At 43.1% G+C, this 25,226-nt stretch overlaps 1 protein-coding gene across 1 annotated transcript in view; it reads right to left on the bottom strand.

Annotated features, from left to right (window-relative positions):
* Positions 1-22,537: 22,537 nt before the first annotated feature.
* Positions 22,538-25,226, bottom strand: part of LOC137632846 (myosin-6-like) — a 3,135-nt gene continuing 446 nt past the window's right edge. Inside the window, exons 2-3 of the mRNA XM_068364942.1 lie at positions 23,888-24,593; positions 22,538-23,557 (exon numbers count right to left, since the gene is read on the bottom strand). Coding sequence (XP_068221043.1) covers positions 22,538-23,557; positions 23,888-24,593 — 1,726 coding nt within the window. The remainder of the gene's footprint in view (positions 23,558-23,887; positions 24,594-25,226) is intronic.

Here is a 25,226-nt window from a genome sequence, read left to right as displayed (position 1 = left end):
GCAAGAATCCATCACCAGGACCTTCGTGTTACTTAAACATATTTTCTTCTCCTGGGGCCTGGGGTCCAACTACTACACTCAGAAGGTCCGAATTCGGACCGCGGGCCGCCAGTTGAGTAACCTTGGTCTAGGAAATTGGCGGGAAGTTGCATGGCCAGGCGTCTTTGGTTACGGTTGAAGGCGTTTCAATTTCAGCGGTCAATCTGTACTTATTGTTGAACGTGTGAATGCCCTGTTTTATTGTGATACTAATTATGATACATTACACGTTTTGCATAATCTTGGGTTTATTATGAATAACCTGTAATAGGTTTGAAAAGAGATATTAAGTGTAGGCCAACGTTTTCGGTGTGTGTGTGTGTGTGTGTGTGTAGGCCATTTCTAATTTCTAAGGATGTCCGGCAAATCCTCTTTAGGTTTTAAAATTGACATTTTTATTTGTTCAACTTCGATGTATTGATTGATGAGTTTTGGCTATGTGGCCCTGTTCATTACTTCATTACTTGATATAAGTTTGGTGAGATCGGTGTTAATGTATGGACATTAGTCATGGTATGACAATGAAACATTATCCAAGTGATTTAGTAGATTTAAGAACAAAGCCCCTAGAAGGATATTAGGAGTTGAATGGCAGGACAGGATTAGAAATGAGACTATAAGAAAGATTACTCAGGATTAGAAATGAAACTATAAGAGAGATTACTCGAGTACCATGTGGATGAGATCATGATGAGGGGTAGATGGAGATGATTTGGGCATGCTCTTCCCACTCCCTAAGAGAGATTAGTTCACCAAACTTTCAACTGGACACTACAAGGCACTAGAAGAGTTGGGAGACCCAGGCCTACATGGCTGAGGACTATGAAGAGTCAAGTCGAAGGTGATGAATGGAGAAGTATTTAAATAAAAACTCAAGATACAGACTGGCGAAATCTAACTGAGGCCCTTTGCGTTAATACGAGTAGATGATGATGATAAGGACACCTATATTATTTTAGAGAGAGAGAGAGAGAGAGAGAGAGAGAGAGAGAGAGAGAGAGAGAGAGAGAGAATGGTTTTATAATTGAGAAGGTATATACCTTATAAAGACAAATATACATAGGAATTTCGAAAGGAAATATGAAATGCGTAGATGGAAGTGACAAGTTCAAGTAGAAACTATGGTGACAAAAATGATCCTTCCGGTCCTACCATCTGATGTGCCATCTACAGGAATACCTTAAATAATTATAGCATTTCCTCCTCATTTAACCCCACCCTCGTATCTCTAGCAGGAGCAACATTCTTACTCCTCCATTTCCTTATAGACCACGCTCTCCAGCACCTCCTGCAAGTTCAATTATTCTAAGAATGAAAAGCACCAAACCAGAAAAAAACAGAAATCAACTATAAGGGCACTAAGTAGAGCGCAGACCTCCGCCGCCACGGCAGCTTATTTCTCGACCTAGACCACTGACCTTAACTTATGGCTGATTGGGTGAATTAGACATTTTGCTTAACTGTGACCTTGACCTTTGACCTTGAATTTCCAGAATTTAATAATTTCCAGCTTTCTACATAACAGTTAATCTTTGCAAGTTTCATTACTCATGATTAAAATTGTAGCCAGCAAGCTGTTCACAATCACGCACAAACACACAAACAGGGCTAAAGACATAACCTCTTTCCTAATTCGTTGGTGGAGGTTAATGTGTAAACTTTGAAAAGGCGTGTCTGTTACCTATAAACATATTATTCAAAGCACGTTTCACCAAAATATAAATTAGGACCATTCTTACGTAGGCCTACAAGTTATGATCTTGTTCGTCAAGACAAATGAAACACATTATGCAGGAAGAATCTTCATTACAGGTACCCGAGTCCTCTACAACAAAAACGCTGTCACTACCTAATTAAACTTTATTGCAACAGCAACTCGTTGCAAAAGTTATTGCAAAAGTTATTGCAAACTTCAAGGGACAATATTTCCAAGACAAAATACTCTCTCTCTCTCTCTCTCTCTCTCTCTCTCTCTCTCTCTCTCTCTCTCTCTATATATATATATATATATATATATATATATATATATATATATATATATATATATGCGTATGAGACGATACGAGTACTGATCGCGTATTCCCCCTAATTACCCTTCCCCCCTGGGTAATGCCTTCCTGAGAGAGAGAGAGAGAGAGAGAGAGAGAGAGAGAGAGAGAGAGAGAGAGAGAGAGAGAGAGAGAGAGAGTTCTGTGCAAGTGGGGAATCAGAAAGCGAGAAATGAATTATAGGATATAACAGAGAAATGTCTAACACAACTAACTGGAAATAATGAAACTTTCTTATTCTGACACTCAAGATTCAAATAATGGAAATGAATGACAACAACACACGAACACAATTATGAAATCTACGAGGTTATCATTTATCACTCTTGTTGTACGTAAAAACACATTCTTTGAAGTCAAGTATTTCAGGCAAACAATGTTCCTCTTGGACGGATAGACTATACTACACAAAATTGGTTAATATATAGTGATTACGCATGAGAGAGAGAGAGAGAGAGAGAGAGAGAGAGAGAGAGAGAGAGAGAGAGAGAGAGAGAGAGCGCTACTGGCCTCTTAGGTAGGGAGAAACTGTGATTTCAAAATCTCACACAGTCAAATTTAGATTTTACAAAAGTGAAAGGCCATTTTTTTCTATGGTATAATTACATTAAATTGTTGGATGTAGGAGTTGTATGTTTTAACCTTGGGTCCGGGGAGGCATTCACCTCATAGTCACAGCTATGGGAAAATAGCACGCAGTACAAAATTGAAACCATAAACATAGTTGCAAGATGTTGTCGTTATTATTAGCTAAGCTACAACACTGGTTGGAAAACCAGAATGCTATAAGCACTATAAGGTCTCCAACAGGGAAAACAGCCCAGTGAGGAAAGGAAACAGGGAAAAATAAAATATTAAAAACATTAACATTAAAATAAATATATATACAACCTATAAAGACTAAAAAAAAGAGGTAGAGAAAGAAGATAGAATATTGTGCACGAGTGTACCCTCAAGCAAGAGAACTCTAACCCTAGACAGTGGAAGACCTTGCTACAGAGGCTAGGGTACTACCCAAGACTGGAGAACAATGGTTTGATTTTGGAGTGTCCTTCTCCTAGAAGAGCTGTTTACCGTAGCATCCTGCTTTTCCAACCAGGGTTGTGGCTTCACTAATAATAATAATAATAATAATAATAATAATAATAATAATAATAACTTATTCTCTCCCTATAACAGCCTTTACCAAAATAATGGAAATGACAAAATTTCAAACAAAATATAGAAAATTCTCCGCCCAACATATTCAGTATTAAGAATGCTCTTTATAAGCAACTGCTAACCTCATTTCTCTATAATATTTACCTTCCCCAATTAATATCCCTGATGGTACTGTTCTGTTCAAAATTGGTTGGACATCAAGAGGGAATAAAGGGAGCAGGAACGGAGGTCAGGGGGAATTTGAAATTGAGGAGTTATTAATATTATCATTACTTGCTAAGCTTAAACCCTAGTTTGAAAAACAAGATGCTATAAGCCCAAGGGCTCCAACAAGGAAAATAGCCCAGTGTGGAAAGGATATAAGGAAATAAATAAACTACAAGAGAAGTAGTTAATCATTGAAATAAAATATTTTAAAAACCGTAACAACGTTAAAATAAATAATTCATATGTTAACTATTAAAAGTTCAAAAAAGAAAAAAAAAACAAGAGTAAGAGAAATAACATAGAATAGTGTGCCAAGTATACCTCTAAGCAAGAAAGGTTGAAAGGTTTAATGGCCTCTCATGAGTGGCAGATGAAAAGGACAGTGTAATTGCCTTAGGAGTGACTACATAAACATATGATCAGTGCCCAAGACACCTCTCCACCAATGTTTTGGACCAGGGAAAGCCTGCTAATGGCTGCTGATGACTCAACAGGTAGAGCTATAAGCTCCACCAAAACCCCTGATCCTTTGCTCGCAAGGATGGTGGGGTTGCAGAGACTATAAGAAGCCATTGAGCTTGACCGGGTCTCGAACACTAGTCTGGCCGAACACCAGACCGGGACGTTTCCAGTAGGCCGGAGAGGGCGATGCAGAGACTCTTAAATAAGTCTATACAGGGTACAGCGTGACTACACTAAACTCCTACATTAATAAATCATCATTATTTCCTCCTCCTCCACGCCTATTGATGCAAAGGGTCTCAGTTAGATTTCGCCAGTCGTCTCTATCTTGAGCTTTTAACTCAATACTTCTCTATTCATCATCATCTTCACGCTTCATAGTCCTGAGCCATATAGGCCTGGGTCTTCCAACACATCTAATGCCTTGTGGAGCCCAGTAGAAAGTTAGGTGAACTAATTTCTCTCGGGGAATGCGAAGAGCATGCACAAATCATCTCCATCTACCCCTCACCATGATCTCATCCACATATGGCACTCCATTAATCAATCTCTCTTATAGTTTCATTTTTAATCCTGTCCTGCCATCTAACTCCCAACATCCTTCTGAGGGCTTTGTTCACAAATCCACAAAATCTGTTGGATATTGTATAATCTGAAAAATCTGTAGATACTGAGATCAAATAAATAACTCGTGAAAAATATTCCCTACTTGTTATGAATTCCCAAAATAATAATTAACTGCAAAACCTACCAAAGTCACGTAAAGAATAAAGTGTGTGGTGTGACAATATTCTCCCAACCTTCTCTGGGTGCTGGGGCTAACTTGCTGCTTGACGTCAATATGGCCGGACTAACAAAGAATGCCTAGACACTGCTGATATAATTTAATCTAATTAGTTCACCAAATATTTAACTGGGTTCCACAAGGTGCTAGAAGAGTTGGAAGACCCAGGCCTACATGGGTGAGGACTATGAAGCGTGAAGCAGATGATGAATGGAGAAGTATTAGCTCAAGATAGAGACTTCACTGGCGAAATCTAACCGAGGCCCTTTGCGTCAATAGGCGTAGGAGGAGATGATGATGATTCATTTTGTAACCTTTAAGGCCAAAGACCAGCCACGGATACATGCGAATTTATTCAGATGGTCAAATGTGGTTAACATATCTAGCCTGGTCCAGAATTTGATCGATTGAGATTAATCCAGCTGGCGTGAAGTGAGGATGGCCAAGGTTTCATGCAACTTCTGAATCTTGCCATTTCTTTGAAATATTGGATCTAATATGTCACACTTTATATCTATATCTGAGTTGGAATCCTTTCTGTTAATTTGATTTATAGTTAAGAGGGCTTCTTTTTCGAGAGAGAGAGAGAGAGAGAGAGAGAGAGAGAGAGAGAGAGAGAGAGAGAGAATAATCAACAAGCAGATAATAATAATAATAATAATAATAATAATAATAATAATAATAATAATAATAATAATATACTGCCTCTACAAACACCTCGATCTCTCTCCCTAAAATCGAGTAAAAAAGGAATATGTGGATTACAAAAGTCGTTATCATTAAATATAAATATAAAATATTTCAGAGATCTGTCTCATGGGAACACATTCATGCCCAGATATTTGAAAATATATATGTTTGAAAATTTGCCTTTTATAATGTAGGAGAAATAATATAGATAATATAACGAAAATATCAATAAATGACACAATATAAACAAAATAGAAATATGGACGTTTCATAAGTGAGCAGGCAGCCTTGCCAAATTTCCTCCTGACAACATTATTCCCCTTAATAACACTGATACTGCATTAGACGTTCCATTTACATTTGGCACATGCGAGGCTAACCAAAGACTATACTTTAGTTTAGCATTATAGCGAAAATATTATTTATAATCTCTCTCTCTCTCTCTCTCTCTCTCTCTCTCTCTCTCTCTCTCTCTGTTTCCGCTTCTTCCTCTCTTACATATGTGCTGTCCAACCTTTGGGATTCTACAAACAATACATGGAGACTCAAAGATCATATTGTGATTTCCGTTGTTCAGTGTACGTTGGATTGGAATCCGAAGGCTAATATTAGGTTCTGTTGACGGATGAATTTTCGAATAGAATTTTGAATCGTCCCTCCCAACGTCTCGTCCGGTTACACATAATATTATGTGTTGTGACAACCAACTACATTATAGACTACACTCTCTCTCTCTCTCTCTCTCTCTCTCTCTCTCTCTCTCAAAAGTAGGGTAGGGGAGGTATGGGGGACGAGAGGGGGAACGCGACAGAAGCTTCTAGAATCTTCGAGAAAGGAAGAGAGGACACAGTGCATGATATGTGTGAGGAGAGAAGCCATGGCGGTTAGCAACAATCCAACGGTTATAGAGGAGAGAGAGAGAGAGAGGGGTAATAAGACAAGATCGAATAGCTGAAAATGTAGGGGGTTGTAATGTAGGAAGGAAGGGGGGAAATGCAGTGTAGGGAGAGATATAGGGACAATAAAGGAATGTAACGAATGGATAAATTTGCGAAAGAAGAGTGAAAATGAGCGAAAGGGTGTTATGCAATAAAGCGGAGGGAAGGGTTGAAGGGTTGGGTGTGCCAGCCGCTCTCGTCAACCGCTTATGTAAATAAAAAGGGTTTTACGGCCATTTTTTACGAGGTTTTAGTGTGGGTTTCCAAGATTTCCATTAATGATTGTAGAGAAACTTGTTATAAATATACCTTCGTTTATTAACTTGGTACTAGTTGGTAGGATCTAACACTTTCAGGAGACAGGAATACGATCTATTTGATTTCATTGGTAATAAAAACTATTTTATTTCATATTGATGATAACTATTATGAAATAAAATAAAAGGCAAATTTTCAAACAAATATATTTTCAAATAGACTTATTTACGTCTAGAAATCTCACATGTTAAAGGTACTAGCATTGTACAAACATACACACACACGCACACATATTTACCATACCAAGCAAGCTGCTCATTGCAACGAGCCGTAGATGTTAGTACTATCCCATTTTACTAGACTAACTGCAAAAAAAAAAAAAATAATTATCTTCTCGGTAATTAAGCCAAAATTATTCAAACAATAGAGAAAACCTACATAGAAAACAATGGCGTAGGCCGAGTTTTACGTATCAAATTCATTCACTTTATCCTAATCGGGAGAAGACGTATCTCGTGTTCGAATGTCTTTTATTCTAACTTCCATTTCGCATAAGTAGTTATCATTGTAAAGGTTTTCCGGTTTTAGGCATGGAATAGGGCCTACGCATCTACAAATCACGTCACTTAGGCCTACACTAAAACAAAGCATAAATTCCTCAAATAAAGTTATGATTAACAGAATTAAATCTCTCTCTCTCTCTCTCTCTCTCTCTCTCTCTATATATATATATATATATATATATCCACATCCACTAACAAACAATTTTCAAATCCTGCAATTTGGCGCCAAAATCTTTCCTGAAACCTCCAACTCTTTCAAAAGGGCAAAGTAATATGAAACTATCGCTCAATTCAGAAGAAAATGTCTTGTTTCATTGGGCGAAATCATATGAAAATATCGTTCAACTCAACGCAGTTCCGATAGGCCCTGCTGCTTCCTCCGGTGCCTTAGATGACCGCGGAGGTAGCAGCAGTAGGGGATTCAGCGTTATGAAGCTTCAGCTATGGTGGATAATGTGGGAGGGTGAGTTGTGCCTTGATATATATATATATATATATATATATATAACAAATCTAGCCGTTTTTGTGTATACCTTCTCTGAGTGGGAATGCCGTAATATGGTGAAATAGTTTGTGTATCACCATGATCAACAAAGCTGTACTAGTCAGAGCCACTCACACTAGGTCGGTTTGCTGTGAGTGATCACACAAAAATCTCCCACCATCACCTATCCACAGTGGCTAGCGTTTTGATGAAAACTGGCCAAACCCCAGACATGAATAAGAACATGTCTGAGGCATTTTTTAAGCAATATACTAGAAACGGCTGCATTTGTTTTTGTTGTTGTTGCTGTATTATATCTATCTATCTATATTTACATATTATATTAAATCATAGCGTCTGCCACAGTCTCGGTCTAGAATTAAGAATAGCATTTTTGCTACTTCATGAAACTCTGTCAGTAGAACCGACCAGAGCTTCTCTCTCTCTCTCTCTCTCTCTCTCTCTCTCTCTCTCTCTCCACAAGCACATTCTATTTCATGTACAAAGGTGTATTAAGCCAATTTCTTTTCCAATGTATAATGTATTTGTAAATTGTATTCGAGTAAATACTCCAATATTTGTCTGACAATTTTATCAAATTCTTATGAAGGTATTTCAAAGAGACGTTATTGGGCAGTGCTGCCATTAGTCGTTTCATCTGGAGTTTGGCCAGGTTTCATCACCACGCTGGCCAACTGCCGATTGGTGATGGTGGGAGACTTTAGTCTGATCGCTCACAGCAAACCAACCTAGTATGAATGTCCCTGACTATAATAGAGTTGCTGATCATGATACAAAAACACCCTCTAACCACGTTGAGAGAGAGAGAGAGAGAGAGAGAGAGAGAGAGAGAGAGAGAGAGAGAATAAATGTTTAGACATGGTTGAAAAGGAAAAGAACTAATTAAAATATATCTTAAGTAGAACTTAGAATAGCTTTACTAGTAAGGGAATTAGATGAGGAACGTTTGATATAAAGTGATAAGAAGCAAATACGATTAAATATGATCTGAGATTAGAGAAAAAGTTGAAGGGACCAAATAAAGTCTAGGAAATTGGCGGGAAGTTGCATGACCATGCGTCTGTGGTAACGGTTGATGGCGTTTCAATTTCAGTGGTCAATCTGTACTTATTTGTCGGACGTGTGAATGTCCTGTTTTATTGTGGTACTAATTATGATACATTATACATTTGCATAATCTTATATTCATTATGTATAACTTGTAATAGGTTTTAAAAGATATTAAGTGTAGGCCAACGTTTTCGGTGTGTGTGTGTGTGTAGACCATTTCGAATTTCAAAGGCTGTCCGGCAAATCCTCTTTAAGATTTTACATTGACATTTTTATTTGTTCAACTTCGATGTATTGATTGAGAGTTTCTAGCTATGTGGCACTGTACATCACGTTCAACTGAACGAAATTATTTGAAGAGGAAAGGGAAACCTAATGAATATGTAGGTTAGACCAATTTGTACAAACGTGTTCACACACACACACACAAAATTTCAGATTCAAAGAGGTTGTTGAACACCTTCCATTTATATGTGACTCATTATTCCTCTTAACTAAGAAATGTGCAGTCCTTGGAGTGACATTATAATCAAGTAACTAATTATTATTATTATTATTATTATTATTATTATTATTATTATTATTATTATTATTATTATTCTAAATGAAAAAATCCCAAGTGATTTCGGTTCGATTTTCTCTCAAAATAACCTGTTATTTCCAAAGCATTCGATCTGGGGCCTCTCTATGTTCTTCCTCGGAGTTGAGCGATATTTCCCCACTATTTCGTTCAATGAAATAAGTAATTTTCCTCTGAATTGAGCGATAGTTTCATATTGCTTCGCCCTTTGGAATGAATTAGAGGTTTTAGGCGCCAAGTTGCAGGATATGGTAATTGGCCATTTGTGGATAACAAATGCAGTCCACTGCAGGACTAAGGCCTCAGACATGACTTGAGTCGCATCTGGTGTTTGGCCAATTTTCATAATAATAATAATAATAATAATAATAATAATAATAATAATAATAATAATAATAATAATAATAATAATAATAATAATAATTTCTTATATCATTTATTTATCTCCTTATTTCCTTTCCTCACTGAGCTATTTTTCCCAGTTGGAGCCCTTGGGCTTATAGCATCTTGATTTTTTCAACCAGTGTTGTAGCTTAGCATTTAATAATAATGATGATAATAATAATAATAATAATAATAATAATATCAACATCAAATGCAGCCGTTTCTAATCCAGTAAAGGACAAAGACCTCAGACATGTCCTTATTCCTATCTTGGGTTTGGGCAGTTTTCATCACCCGCTGGCCAGTGCAGATTAGTGATGGTGGGAGACTTTAGTGTGCTCGCTCACAGCAAATCAATCTCGTATGGGTGGTCATGACTTAGCACAGCTTTGCTGATCATGTCGATACACCAATCTCTCTCTCTCTCTCTCTCTCTCTCTCTCTCTCTCTCTCTTGTTGCATATTATACTTTGTGTGTTTGTGTGTGAGTGAGTCCCTGATTGCGGATAGCTGAGTCCGAGTCTCGCTAGTGGCTAACATAGTGACTGACCGACCACTCTCTCAGCAAGCTGTCAGCCAGGACTGTCACTGCTCGCAGTTTGACAGTCTAAAAAGTTTGACTGAGACAGTTTTTGATACTGTTGCAGTTGGGAAAGTGTATATTAACATATAAAATACATTCGGACTCGATAACAAAATCTATCATGAATGATGGAAGAGGCTGGACATAATATGCTCGCTATAACTTGGGAGAAGAATGCTCTCTCTCTCTCTCTCTCTCTCTCTCTCTCTCTCTCTCTCTCTTCTCGGAGTTTCATGAACAAATGCTTGTGATAAATAAGCCTCTTTTATTATCTAGTTCCATTTTATTTCCCTTTTTGTGGATTGAAAGTATCCACATCTCTAGGTGGTCTCTGGTTCTGGTTCTGGTTCAGGGGGTAAGACATAGCCTTTGCAACGGCGCCTCTAAAGTTTATCTTCTTATACTGATTTGTCTTTTCCTTCACATCAGGTTTAATACTTCTTTTTCTTTTCTATATTTGTTTCACTAAATGAAATAATCCTACAATTTTCTTCGGATCTTCCTCGTATGGTCGTTGTAGCTCAATTACTTCATTCCTTTCTTTTCGTGTTGGTTTGTGGAGGAAGACCATAGGCTTCTTATAAATAATAGATGGTAGACCACTTCATGGTAGCTTGCGTTCGGTCAGCTGGTGGCCATCTTGGTTTATTAACTTTTTTAATTTAAGGTCTGCTTATCTAGTCCTGTACAGCAGGGAAACCCTACTCTCTACAGGACCTCCACGGATGTTTTATGATGCTATAAGCACAAGGACTCCAACATGGAAAATAGCCCAGCGAGGAAAGGAAATAAGGAAACATTACAAGAGAAGTTTAAAAACAATGATAACATAAAATTAAATCTTTCATCATACAGAAACTAGTTGTTTACTTGTTTAAAAGAAAAAAAAAAAAAAAACTAAACATTTCATTAACCCTGTATGCAATATCTGGCAGCTTTGAAGCAGTTCCAAATATCTCGCTATTCATGTACTCTCAGATCTAGTCATGTTAATAGAATTTTGTTGCTGCCTATTGGTAACGTTCCTGCCTGGTGATTACCAGGGGGAAGTTAGAGTTGCCCTCAAACTCGTTAGTTCTTTGGTCTCTGTAACCCTATCATCCGTGTGAGCTAAGGGGGGGGGGGGGCGGCGTTAGTTCTTTGGTCTCTGTAACCCTACCATCCGTGTGAGGTAAGGGGGGGGGGCGGCGTCTGGGGGAGCCTATCAGTCCGGTCTAGGACTTTTTGTCCTAGACTTTCTGGCACAGGACTTTTTTCATTCTTCAATAGAATCCCTGAATAATTTAAGAAATAAATTTGCATTATAGTTTCATTTCTAAACCTGTCCTGCCATTTGATGATAATAATAATAATAATAATGATATATAGTTTTTACTTATATCACACAAATTCCTATATTTCTCTCAACTTTGACTCCCAGATGAGGAAGATAATGAGAGAGTAGAAGAGAAGACAATCTTTTTCTACTACAGTACTGTGTAGAGGAAATCACGTGACCTATAGAAATAAGAAGAAACTCCTCATAGTAGCTGTTATAGACTTTAGTAAAGCCTTCTACCCTTAAATTATTACTATTACTAGCCAAGATACAACCCTCATTGGAATAGCAAGATGCTATAAGCCCACGGGCTCCAACAGGGAAAAAATAGCCCAGTGAGGAAAGCAGTATTTAAATATTTAAAACTATCGGACTGTAACATATATAAATAATTGAGGGGCACTTAGAAGAGCACAGACCTCCGCTGCGGCAGCTTATTTCTCCGTCTATTACTTGACCGTGACCTTGACCTTTGACCTTGACCTTCCAAAGCTTGTTTCCAGCTTTTTACGTAACAGTTAATCCCTGATAGTTTCATTACTCTAGGATTAAAATGTGATCAGGAAGTTGTTCACAAACAAACACACACACACACACACACACACATATATATATATATATATATATATATATTATTTGTTAAGGTATAAACCTAGTTGGGAAACCAGGATGCTATAAGCGCAGGAGCTCCAACAGGGAAAACAGCTTAGTGAGGAAAAGAAACAAGAAAAAATTAAGTATTTTAAGAAGAGTAACATTAAAATAAATATTTTCTATATGATTCTTTCAGTCGAGAAACATGCCAAGCGCCATTTTGGGACAAAATAGTTTTATTAAATAAAACTTGGATAGTAACAACAATAATAATAATAATAATAATAATAATAATAATAACTATTTTGTCCCAAATAGAGAGAGAGAGAGAGAGAGAGAGAGAGAGAGAGAGAGAGAGAGAGAGAGAGAGATTTAACACCAAAAAAGCACACGACGAACGAACTCAAAGGCTTGTTCGTCTCTTGAGTACAATCGTTCGATTTGATTTGACTTTGGCTTCGTTTGTAAAATTTATATTTAAATCTGTAAATCATAATTTCATTTTACTAACTTGTGCTTTAATTTTGTTTATGTCTAATTCACTTGATTTGCACATGCCTATTTCATGCCTATAACCGTAAAAGGTTTACAATGATAACTACTTAATCAGAGTCAAAGTTAGAAATGAAGACAATCGAACACCAAATACGTCTATTTCTCGATTAGGATAAAGTGAATGAATTTGGATACGCAAAACTAGGCCTACGAAATTGTTTTTTATGTAATTTTCTCTCTTATTTGAATAATTTTGGCATAATTATCAGAGAAGAAAGTTATTTCTCTTGCAGTTAGTCTAGTGAAGTGACAGGATGGCAGTTGGGAGGGATAGTTTAAGGAAGGGAAGAAGGGAATAAAACCGACTGGGTGGGACATAGATTATTTGCTCGACCTTGACCTTGACCTTTGACCTTAACATGTATTAAATGGCGTGGATGTTCATACACTGAAATGTGAACCAAGAATGAGTTCTCTTTGACAACGATGTTCAAACTTATGTCTGATTGCGTGAATTGGACATTTTGCTTGACCTTGACCTTCCAAAATTTAATCATTTCCATCTTTTTACATAAAGGTCAATCCCTGTAAGTTTCATTACTCTACAATTAAAATTGGGGCCAGGAAACTGTTCACGACCAAACAAACAAAAATCACATGCAAATTACAAACACATAAACAGGGGGTAAAACATAACCTCCTTCCAGCTTCGTTGGAGGAGGTAACTAACAATGCTTTCAAATTAATTGTCTTTCCTCAAACGCTTTTAATCCTGACATTCCCAAAGTTGTGATGTGTAAGGGACAGGAGCCAAAAGGCTAGGTAGTAATTAGGCCTCTATGAATGCACGAGTCAGGAGGTGAGGCTAGATACCTATCCTCTATCCCTTGGTGAGGATAGTTACTTCGAAGAATGTACACATTGCACCTAATTCATCATGACACGAAATCTTTTTCCATTTCCCTTATGAGAGAGAGAGAGAGAGAGAGAGAGAGAGAGAGAGAGAGAGAGAGAGAGAGAATCTATTCTAACAAATAATGAAATAGGAGATCCTCACTCATATGTCTCAGTAAGGATTAAAACCTCCGTCTACAAAACGAAATAAAATGAGAAAATCTAATCACAACGAAACGCCAAATTTGACTCAAATGTTTCCCAGAAAGCTTCGTTCAGAAATCTATTCGTTTGATCACTTAACTCTGAGATGATACTCTCGGAAATCATTGAGAGAGAGAGAGAGAGAGAGAGAGAGAGAGAGAGAGAGAGAGAGAGAGAGAGAGAGAGAGAGAGAGAAAGAGAGAGAGAGCTTTTCTTTTAAACGAAATGTGCATTTCCTTCCATGCCAGAAGGGTATATGTGACATTGGGAGGATTTCCTTCTCTATTCCCTTGTCTTTAAGATCGATGATAACTCATGAGTAACTTCGATTTACCGCATATCGAAAGGTCTATTTTTTTAGAAACTATTTGAAAATTGGCATTTTAATATAAATGGAAAAATATTATCGATAATATTATGAAAATTATTAATAAATGACACATTATAAACTAAATGAAAATGCTTATATTTCACACAACGAATAACTCAAGTGACATATGAGCAGCGTTGCCAAATTCCTCCTAACAACATTATTTCCCTTACTAATATTGATACTGGATTAGACATTTACATTTGGCAACAAGGGAGGCTAATAAACATCTACACTTTAGCATTACAGAGAATTATGGAATATAACTCTCTCTCTCTCTCTCTCTCTCTCTCTCTCTCTCTCTCTCGTATCAATATGATATATATATATATATATATATATATCATCGGCTGTTGTCTATTGAAACAAAACCACCTACACATAAGCCGGACGTCATAGAGAGCATCGAGGCCTATGCACACAGAAAACCATATATATTCAGATATTTGGTCCAGAAATATTTTGCATGACATAAGTTAGAATTTATTATATATATTACTAAACAAAATCCCCCTCAGGTAGGAGGCGAGGAGTAGTCATACCATCCTTTTGAGCTAGGAATATGGGGAGGGGGGTTAACCTAGCGTCATCAGTAGCCACTGTTCGACCCCCCAGGGTCCTAGCTTGGGTGGAGAGTGGCCTTAGATGATGACCATATCGCCTTTGTATGTGATATATATATATATATATATATATATATATATATATATATTGTATACATGGCCTGTCTCTTCCAAATTTTCAATGCTATCCTTGGGCAACCTTTAAACCTTAAACCTGTTGCCGTCGTTGTAGGTCTTTGGAGCTGTAAGGATCTCCCACACCTCACTCGGTGTTGTCCCAACACATTGGAATCAGACCTGAAAAATATCATCATTTTATTTTAAATATTAATTATACTTATCAAATAGAACATTTCCTAAATAAGGTATATTTTCAATCAAATCTCCCATCTATAATAAAAGAGCAATTGTATGATATATATATATATATATATATATATATATATATATATATATATATATATATATATATTTCATTCATATATTCTAATACCATTACTACCTCCAGAAAAACGCAAATTAGGGTTTCGCCCTCACCAAAGGGCTCATCAGGTGGGTTTTGCCTACTTCCTTTTTAGCAGGCTTGGTTCCCACGACCCTCATTCCCTCCCTTTTTTTTCTATCATCATCTCAGCAATTCAAAATTCATCAGTAAAATGTCTTATGATAATTAATAATAAATGCTGAAGAAGAGAAACCAATTGAAGCATCAGTATCAGCCGGGCGGTTAAGCCAAGCGTCATCATTGGCCGGGCGGTTAAGCCAAGCGTCATCATTGGCCGGGCGGTTAAGCCAAGCGTCATCATTGGCCGGGCGGTTAAGCCAAGCGTCATCATTGGCCAGGCGGTTAAGCCAAGCGTCATCATTGGCCAGGCGGTTAAGCCAAGCGTCAGTATGTGCCGGGCGGTTAAGCCAAGCGTCAGTATGTGCCGGGCGGTTAAGCCAAGCGTCATCATTGGCCGGGCGGTAAAGCCAAGCGTCATCATCGGCCGGGCGGTTAAGCCAAGCGTCATCATCGGCCGGGCGGTTAAGCCAAGCGTCATCATCAGCCAGGCGGCTAAGCCAAGCCTCATCATTAGCCGGGTGGTTAAGCCAAGCGTCATCATTGGCCGGGCGGTGAAGCCAAGCGTCATCATCGGCCGGGCGGTTAAGCCAAGCGTCATCATCGGCCAGGCGGTTAAGCCAAGCGTCATCATTGGCCGGGCGGTTAAGCCAAGCGTCATCATTGGCGGGCGGTTAAGCCAAGCGTCATCATTTGCCGGGCGGTTAAGCCAAGCGTCATTATTGGCCGGGCGGTTAAGCCAAGCGTCATCATTTGCCGGGCGGTTAAGCCAAGCGTCATCATCGGCCGGGCGGTTAAGCCAAGCGTCATCATTGGCCGGGCGGTTAAGCCAAGCGTCATCATTTGCCGGGCGGTTAAGCCAAGCGTCATCATCGGCCGGGCAGTTAAGCCAAGCGTCATTATCGGCCGGGCGGTTAAGCCAAGCGTCATCATCAGCCAGGCGGTTAAGCCAAGCGTCATCATCGGCCGGGCGGTTAAGCCAAGCGTCATCATCAGCCAGGCGGTTAAGCCAAGCGTCGTCATCGGCCAGGCGGTTAAGCCAAGCGTCATCATCGGCCGGGCGGTTAAGCCAAGCGTCATCATAAGCCAGGCGGTTAAGCCAAGCGTCATCATCGGGCAGGCGGTGAAGCCAAGCGTCATCATCGGCCGGGCGGTTAAGCCAAGCGTCATCATCGGCCGGGCGGTTAAGCCAAGCGTCATCATCGGCCGGGCGGTAAAGCCAAGCGTCATCATCGGCCGGGGGGTTAAGCCAAGCGTCATCATTGGCCGGGCGGTTAAGCCAAGCGTCATCATTGGCAAGGCGGTTAAGCCAAGCGTCAGTATGTGCCGGGCGGTTAAGCCAAGCGTCAGTATGTGCCGGGCGGTTAAGCCAAGCGTCATCATCGGCCGGGCGGTTAAGCCAAGCGTCATCATTGGCCGGGCGGTGAAGCCAAGCGTCATCATCGGCCGGGCGGTTAAGCCAAGCGTCATCATCGGCCGGGCGGTTAAGCCAAGCGTCATCATTGGCCGGGCGGTTAAGCCAAGCGTCATCATCGGCCAGGCGGTTAAGCCAAGCGTCATCATTGGCCGGGCGGTTAAGCCAAGCGTCATCATTGGCCGGGCGGTGAAGCCAAGCGTCATCATCGGCCGGGCGGTTAAGCCAAGCGTCATCATCGGCCGGGCGGTTAAGCCAATTGTCATCATCAGCCAGGCGGTTAAGCCAAGCGTCATCATTGGCCGGGCGGTTAAGCCAAGCGTGATCATGGCCGGGCGGTTAAGCCAAGCGTCATCATTGGCCGGGCGGTGAAGCCAAGCGTCATTTCGGCCAGGCGGTTAAGCCAAGCGTCATCATCGGCCGGGCGGTGAAGCCAAGCGTCATCATCGGCCGGGCGGTTAAGCCAAGCGTCATCATCGGCCGGGCGGTTAAGCCAAGCGTCATCATCGGCCGGGCGGTTAAGCCAAGCGTCATCATCGGCCGGGCGGTTAAGCCAAGCGTCATCATCGGCCGGGCGGTTAAGCCAAGCGTCATCATCGGCCGGGCGGTTAAGCCAAGCGTCAAGCGTCATCATCAGCCAGGCGGTTAAGCCAAGCGTCATCATTGGCCGGGCGGTTAAGCCAAGCGTCATCATTGGCCGGGCGGTGAAGCCAAGCGTCATCATCGGCCGGGCGGTTAAGCCAAGCGTCATCATCGGCAGGGCGGTTGAGCCAAGCGTCATCATTTGCCGGGCGGTTAAGCCAAGCGTCATCATTGGCCGGGCGGTTAAGCCAAGCGTCATCATTGGCCGGGCGGTTAAGCCAAGCGTCATCATTGGCCGGGCGGTTAAGCCAAGCGTCATCATTTGCCGGGCGGTGAAGCCAAGCGTCATCATCGGCCGGGCGGTTAAGCCAAGCGTCATCATCAGCCAGGCGGTTAAGCCAAGCGTCATCATTGGCCGGGCGGTTAAGCCAAGCGTCATCATTGGCCGGGCGGTGAAGCCAAGCGTCATCATTGGCCGGGCAGTTAAGCCAAGCGTCATCATTGGCCGGGCGGTTAAGCCAAGCGTCATCATTGGCCGGGCGGTTAAGCCAAGCGTCAGTATGTGCCGGGTGGTTAAGCCAAGCGTCAGTATGTGCCGGGTGGTTAAGCCAAGCGTCAGTATGTGCCGGACGGTTAAGCCAAGCGTCATCATTGGCCGGGCGGTTAAGCCAAGCGTCATCATCGGCCGGGCGGTTAAGCCAAGCGTCATCATCGGCCGGGCGGTTAAGCCAAGCGTCATCATCGGCCAGGCGGTTAAGCCAAGCGTCATCATCGGCCGGGCGGTGAAGCCAAGCGTCATCATTTGCCGGGCGGTTAAGCCAAGCGTCAGTATATGCCGGGCGGTTAAGCCAAGCGTCAGTATATGCCGGGCGGTTAAGCCAAGCGTCAGTATATGCCGGGCGGTTAAGCCAAGCGTCATCATTGGCCGGGCGGTTAAGCCAAGCGTCATCATTGGCCGGGCGGTTAAGCCAAGCGTCATCATTTGCCGGGCGGTTAAGCCAAGCGTCATCATTGGTCGGGCGGTGAAGCCAAGCGTCATCATCAGCCGGGCGGTGAAGCCAAGCCTCATCATTTGCCGGGCGGTTAAGCCAAGCGTCATCATTTGCCGGGCGGTTAAGCCAAGCGTCATCATTTGCCGGGCGGTTAAGCCAAGCATCATCATCGGCCGGGCGGTTAAGCCAAGCGTCATCATCGGCCGGGCGGTTAAGCCAAGCGTCATCATCGGCCGGGCGGTGAAGCCAAGCATCATCATCGGCCGGGCGGTTAAGCCAAGCGTCATCATCGGCCGGGCGGTTAAGCCAAGCGTCAGTATATGCTGGGCGGTTAAGCCAAGCGTCATCATCGGCCGGGCGGTGAAGCCAAGCGTCATCATCAGCTGGGCGGTTAAGCCAAGCGTCATCATTGGCCGGGCGGTGAAGCCAAGCGTCATCATCGGCCGGGCGGTTAAGCCAAGCGTCATCATCGGCCGGGCGGTGAAGCCAAGCGTCATCATTTGCCGGGCGGTTAAGCCAAGCGTCAGTATATGCTGGGCAGTTAAGCCAAGCGTCATCATCGGCCGGGCGGTTAAGCCAAGTGTCAGCATCGGCCGGGCGGTTAAGCCAAGCGTCATCATAGGCCGGGCGGTTAAGCCAAGCGTCATCATCAGCCGGGCGGTGAAGCCAAGCGTCATCATTTGCCGGGCGGTTAAGCCAAGCGTCAGTATATGCTGGGCGGTTAAGCCAAGCGTCATCATCGGCCGGGCGGTTAAGCCAAGCGTCATCATCGGCCGGGCGGTTAAGCCAAGCGTCATCATCGGCTGGGCGGTTAAGCCAAGCGTCATCATCGGCCGGGCGGTTAAGCCAAGCGTCATCATCGGCCGGGCGGTTAAGCCAAGCGTCATCATCGGCCGGGCTGTTAAGCCAAGCGTCATCATCGGTCGGCCGGGCGGTTAAGCCAAGCGTCATCATCAGCCAGGCGGTTATGCCAAGCGTCATCATCAGCCAGGCGGTTATGCCAAGCGTCATCATTGGCCGGGCGGTTAAGCCAAGCGTCATCATTGGCGGGCGGTTAAGCCAAGCGTCATCATTTGCCGGGCGGTTAAGCCAAGCGTCATTATTGGCCGGGCGGTTAAGCCAAGCGTCATCACTTGCCGGGCGGCTAAGCCAAGCGTCATCATCGGCCGGGCGGTTAAGCCAAGCGTCATCACTTGCCGGGCGGCTAAGCCAAGCGTCATCATCGGCCGGGCGGTTAAGCCAAGCGTCATCATCGGCCGGGCGGTTAAGCCAAGCGTCATCATCGGCCGGGCGGTTAAGCCAAGCGTCATCATCGGCCAGGCGGTTAAGCCAAGCGTCATCATCAGCCAGGCGGTTAAGCCAAGCGTCATCATCGGCCGGGCGGTTAAGCCAAGCGTCATCATCGGCCGGGCGGTTAAGCCAAGCGTCATCATCAGCCAGGCGGTTAAGCCAAGCGTCATCATCGGCCGGGCGGCTAAGCCAAGCGTCATCATCGGCCGGGCGGTTAAGCCAAGCGTCATCATCGGCCAGGCGGTTAAGCCAAGCGTCATCATCGGCCGGGCGGTTAAGCCAAGCGTCATCATCGGCCGGGCGGTTAAGCCAAGCGTCATCATCGGCCGGGCGGTGAAGCCAAGCGTCATCTTCGGCCGGGCGGTTAAGCCAAGCGTCATCATCGGCCAGGCGGTTAAGCCAAGCGTCATCATCAGCCAGGCGGTTAAGCCAAGCGTCATCATCGGCCGGGCGGTTAAGCCAAGCGTCATCATTTGCCAGGCGGTTAAGCCAAGCGTCATCATTTGCCGGGCGGTTAAGCCAAGTGTCAGTGTATGCTGGGCGGTTAAGCCAAGCGTCATCATCGGCCGGGCGGTGAAGCCAAGCGTCATCATTTGCCGGGCGGTTAAGCCAAGCGTCATCATTTACCGGGTAGTTAAGCCAAGCGTCATCATTGGCCGGGCGGTGAAGCCAAGCGTCATCATTTGCCGGGCGGTTAAGCCAAGCGTCATCATTGGCCGGGCGGTGAAGCCAAGCGTCATCATTTGCCGGGCGGTTAAGCCAAGCGTCATCATTGGCCGGGCGGTTAAGCCAAGCGTCATCATTGGCGGGCGGTTAAGCCAAGCGTCATCATTTGCCGGGCGGTTAAGCCAAGCGTCATTATTGGCCGGGCGGTTAAGCCAAGCGTCATCACTTGCCGGGCGTCTAAGCCAAGCGTCATCATCGGCCGGGCGGTTAAGCCAAGCGTCATCATCGGCCGGGCGGTTAAGCCAAGCGTCATCATCGGCCAGGCGGTTAAGCCAAGCGTCATCATCAGCCAGGCGGTTAAGCCAAGCGTCATCATCAGCCAGGCGGTTAAGCCAAGCGTCATCATCGGCCGGGCGGTTAAGCCAAGCGTCATCATCGGCCGGGCGGTTAAGCCAAGCGTCATCATCGGCCAGGCGGTTAAGCCAAGCGTCATCATCGGCCGGGCGGCTAAGCCAAGCGTCATCATCGGCCGGGCGGTTAAGCCAAGCGTCATCATCGGCCAGGCGGTTAAGCCAAGCGTCATCATCGGCCGGGCGGCTAAGCCAAGCGTCATCATCGGCCGGGCGGTTAAGCCAAGCGTCATCATCGGCCAGGCGGTTAAGCCAAGCGTCATCATCGGCCGGGCGGTTAAGCCAAGCGTCATCATCGGCCAGGCGGTTAAGCCAAGCGTCATCATCAGCCAGGCGGTTAAGCCAAGCGTCATCATCGGCCGGGCGGTTAAGCCAAGCGTCATCATTTGCCAGGCGGTTAAGCCAAGCGTCATCATTTGCCGGGCGGTTAAGCCAAGCGTCAGTGTATGCTGGGCGGTTAAGCCAAGCGTCATCATCGGCCGGGCGGTGAAGCCAAGCGTCATCATTTGCCGGGCGGTTAAGCCAAGCGTCATCATTTGCCGGGCGGTTAAGCCAAGCGTCATCATTGGCCGGGCGGTGAAGCCAAGCGTCATCATTTGCCGGGCGGTTAAGCCAAGCGTCATCATCGGCCGGGCGGTTAAGCCAAGAGTCATCATTTGCCAGGCGGTTAAGCCAAGCGTCATCATTTGCCGGGCGGTTAAGCCAAGCGTCAGTGTATGCTGGGCGGTTAAGCCAAGCGTCATCATCGGCCGGGCGGTGAAGCCAAGCGTCATCATTTGCCGGGCGGTTAAGCCAAGCGTCATCATTGGCCGGGCGGTGAAGCCAAGCGTCATCATTTGCCGGGCGGTTAAGCCAAGCAATTATTATCGGCCCAGAAAACTAAACAATAAAATACTATTCCTTAAAAAAATATTCCTTTTACAAAATAAAAATAAAAAATTCATTCCTTTCACAAAAGGAAATAAGAATTTATTCCTTTCAAAATAAAAATTATATATTATTCCTTTCACAAAACTAAAAAAAAAAATATCACAAAATTATAATCCTTTAGAAAAAGATACATTATCTCTTACCAACAAAAATAGGAATGTGAAGACATCAACTTAATCTCGAGTGCTGCCATTACCAAAACTTCCTCTGCTGCCCTGCCCCCATCCTTTCTTGAACCCTCTCCATCAGCTGCTGCAGCCATTGGATGAGCACCTGTTCTGACAGACCTCGCTTGAAGAAACACAGCTTCCTTCTTCAACATATAAGGACAAGTCTACTGCATACTAAAAGAAGCCTAGCTCGTTCCCTCTGCAGAGCCGGTCTTCTAGATTATTCCCCCAGAACCACCCGAAGGTTGGTATCCGGAAGAATAGATCCAGATATCCGACCATTTGTACACTTGACAAACGTCCTGTACTTGTTCACCAAGGTACATAGCATACTGGAACGCGCCAGGTTTCTTCCCTCTGCAAAGACTGTTGTCCTCGAGCTGGATATTTAAGCCTTGCATCCCTCAAGCTGGACAGTCCTTCCAAGCCTCCTCCTTCTAGCTGGGCAGTCAGTCTTTCAGGCCAAAGATCCAGGGGGGGTGGGGGGGGGGGGAAAGCATCATCTACGTTTGGAACTGATGTCTGGAACTTGTCCTGAATAGGTTGAGCACAATTATTTGAAGGTTTGGTCCTGGCAACACTCGGCTAAATCTCCTTTTCCTCACAAAATAAACTGAAAAGATTTTTTTTTTTTTTAGATTTTTTATTTTTTTTAGAATTTTTTTTTTTAGATTTTTTATTTTTTTTTAGATTTTTTTTTTTTTAGATTTTTTTTATTTTTTTTTATTTTTTTTTATTTTTTTTTTTTTTTAGATTTTTTTTTTTTATTTTTGGGGGGTTTTTGTTTGTCATATTGTTTTTTTCCATCCCTTCGCTGATCCAAGTATTAATTTAGCGAAGTCTCCTCAGAAGCCTATCGATATGATTAGCTGCTAATTGAACCTGCTCGATGGTACCACTAATGGTGATTGAATTATTGTTGATTTGCCATGGGAGCTTTATTAAGCTGACGCCACTCTGCCGGGTGATTTCCGTCAGCGTCCTTCCGCCCACTCCATATATGACTCGGTGGAACTTGCTTGGGACGTCCAAGTCGACAGTCACGTGACCCTCGACGTCATAGTCCCTTGTGGTGTAAACTCCAACCTTTGCACCTTGGAAGATGATATGGGTGCCAGATCCACCGCAGATAGTCGAGTTAAAGAACCCATCTGTACCTCTTCCTGTATGGGGTGAGGAAGAAACCCTTTTATGATTCTCGGGTTCCAGGTCAAAGACGATAGGTTTGCGAGCAGGTTTTTTCTTTGCAATTTTCTCTTCCTTTTGCTTTTCCTCAGATCCACCGCAGATTGTCGAGTTAAAGAACCCATCTGTACCTCTTCCTGTATGGGGTGAGGAAGAAACCCTTTTATGATTCTCGGGTTCCAGGTCAAAGACGATAGGTTTGCGAGCAGGTTTTTTCTTTGCAATCTTCTCTTCCTTTTGCTTTTCCTCAGATCCACCGCAGATTGTCGAGTTAAAGAACCCATCTGTACCTCTTCCTGTATGGGGTGAGGAAGAAACCCTTTTATGATTCTCGGGTTCCAGGTCAAAGACGATAGGTTTGCGAGCAGGTTTTTTCTTTGCAATGTTCTCTTCCTTTTGCTTTTCCTCCTTTTCCTTTTGGAGTTTCTGCTCTTCCCGGAGGCAGTTGACAGGGACATCTCCTTTTGAGGCTAGTAGTCTGCCCAACACCTGACCCAAACCAGATATCCCTCCGTCAGGCTCGTTCTCCAACTCCTCCTTGTGTCCGTTGGCAAGCAGGTCCTCTGCCTTAACTACATTGTCTTCCCCTTTTTTATTGACAATGACATCCATTTGGACATCTTCCTTCTGTCTATCCATCTTAACATCCATTTGGACATCTTCCTTCTGTCTATCCATCTTAACATCCATTTGGACATCTTCCTTCTGTTCATCCATCTTAACATCCATTTGGACATCTTCCTTCTGTCTATCCATCTTAATATCCATTTGGACATCTTCCTTCTGTCTATCCATCTTAACATCCATTTGGACATCTTCCTTCTGTCTATCCATCTTAACATCCATTTGGACATCTTCCTTCTGTCTATCCATCTTAACATCCATTTGGACATCTTCCTTCTGTTCATCCATCTTAACATCCATTTGGACATCTTCCTTCTGTCTATCCATCTTAACATCCATTTGGACATCTTCCTTCTGTCTATCCATCTTAACATCCATTTGGACATCTTCCTTCTGTCTATCCATCTTAACATCCACCTCGGTCGAGATTGTTAAACCTGATCTTCTAAGTTTCACTTTCCTTATTCCAGGTTTGTTTTCGTCTTTTTTCTTATCTCTCTCTTCAAGTTTCTCCTTGAGTAAAGAGGTGATTTCATTTGCGGCAAGCAGCTCGTCCTGCAGACCAATATTTTCTTTGGTGATTTGGACGATCCTGTTCTCTGCCACTTCCTTACTAGAACTTAAAAGGCCGATGCGTTCCTGGAGAGAATCTCTCTCCTTGGCTATGGAAGTCATCGTCTCCTTTAGTTCGCCAATCTCTTCTTGAGCCTTAGACAACTCATCTTCCAGCCTATAGACTTCCTTCTTAACGTCTTTTAACGTCTTTACGAGGCAACTGTAATTTCCCTCATTTGTCAAGTTTTCCATCCTGGCCTCAGTCAGGCTAATTTCCAACCTCTCTTTCTCTGTTGCCATCTCTCTGATAATCTGCATTTGCTTTTCATTTGTCTCATTCAGTTCATCTATTTCTGCCTCAAATACAGATTCGAGGCGATGAATAGAGGCCACCTTTTCACGATCCACTTTTTGTAGTTTCTCGCCGAATTCTAGGTGGTTTTGTTCCATCTCACATAATTTATTTAAATGTTCTTTCTTGAGACATTCTAACTCATCCAAGAGGCATTTGTACCTTTCATTCCTGATTATATCATTTATCCTTGCCTCAGTTAGGCTCTTTTCAAGTACATTTCTCTCCACTGAAATCTCCCCAATCACTTCGATCTTCTCATGAACTATCTTATTTAGTTCTCTGTTGTCTTGGCGAGCTTTTTCCAATTGCTCTGTAAGTTCAATGATTTTCTGATCCTTCTCGGTCATCTCAGTTTGATATTTTCCAAGGACAACGTTTTGATTGAAGATTTCCTTTTTCAGATTTTCGTTTGTTAGTTCCAGGTCGTCATTAATGTTTGTCAAATTGTCCATCTCGATTTTCCTATCGATTTGAAGAGCTCCAACGACGTTAGAGAGACGTTGAGTCTCTGCTAACAACTCTTCTTTCTCTGCTAACAACTCTTCTTTCTCTGCTAACAACTCTTCTTTCCCTGCTAACAACTCTTCTTTCTCTGCTAACAACTCTTCTTTCTCTGCTAAGAATCTTGACTCGACTTCCTTTCTAGAGCTGATATCCTTTTCCTTCTTGGTCAACTCAGTTTGATATTTTCCTAGGACAACGTTTTGATTGAAGATTTCCTTTTTCAGATTTCCGTTTGTTAGTTCCAGGTCGTCATTAATGTTTGTCAAATTGTCCATCTCGATTTTCCTATCGATTTGA

The sequence above is a fragment of the Palaemon carinicauda genome, chromosome 42, assembly GCF_036898095.1.
Source record: "Palaemon carinicauda isolate YSFRI2023 chromosome 42, ASM3689809v2, whole genome shotgun sequence".
Classification (NCBI taxonomy): domain Eukaryota; kingdom Metazoa; phylum Arthropoda; class Malacostraca; order Decapoda; family Palaemonidae; genus Palaemon; species Palaemon carinicauda.
The sequence above is the reverse complement of the archived record's forward strand: the minus strand, read 5'-3'. Positions and strand labels throughout refer to the sequence as shown.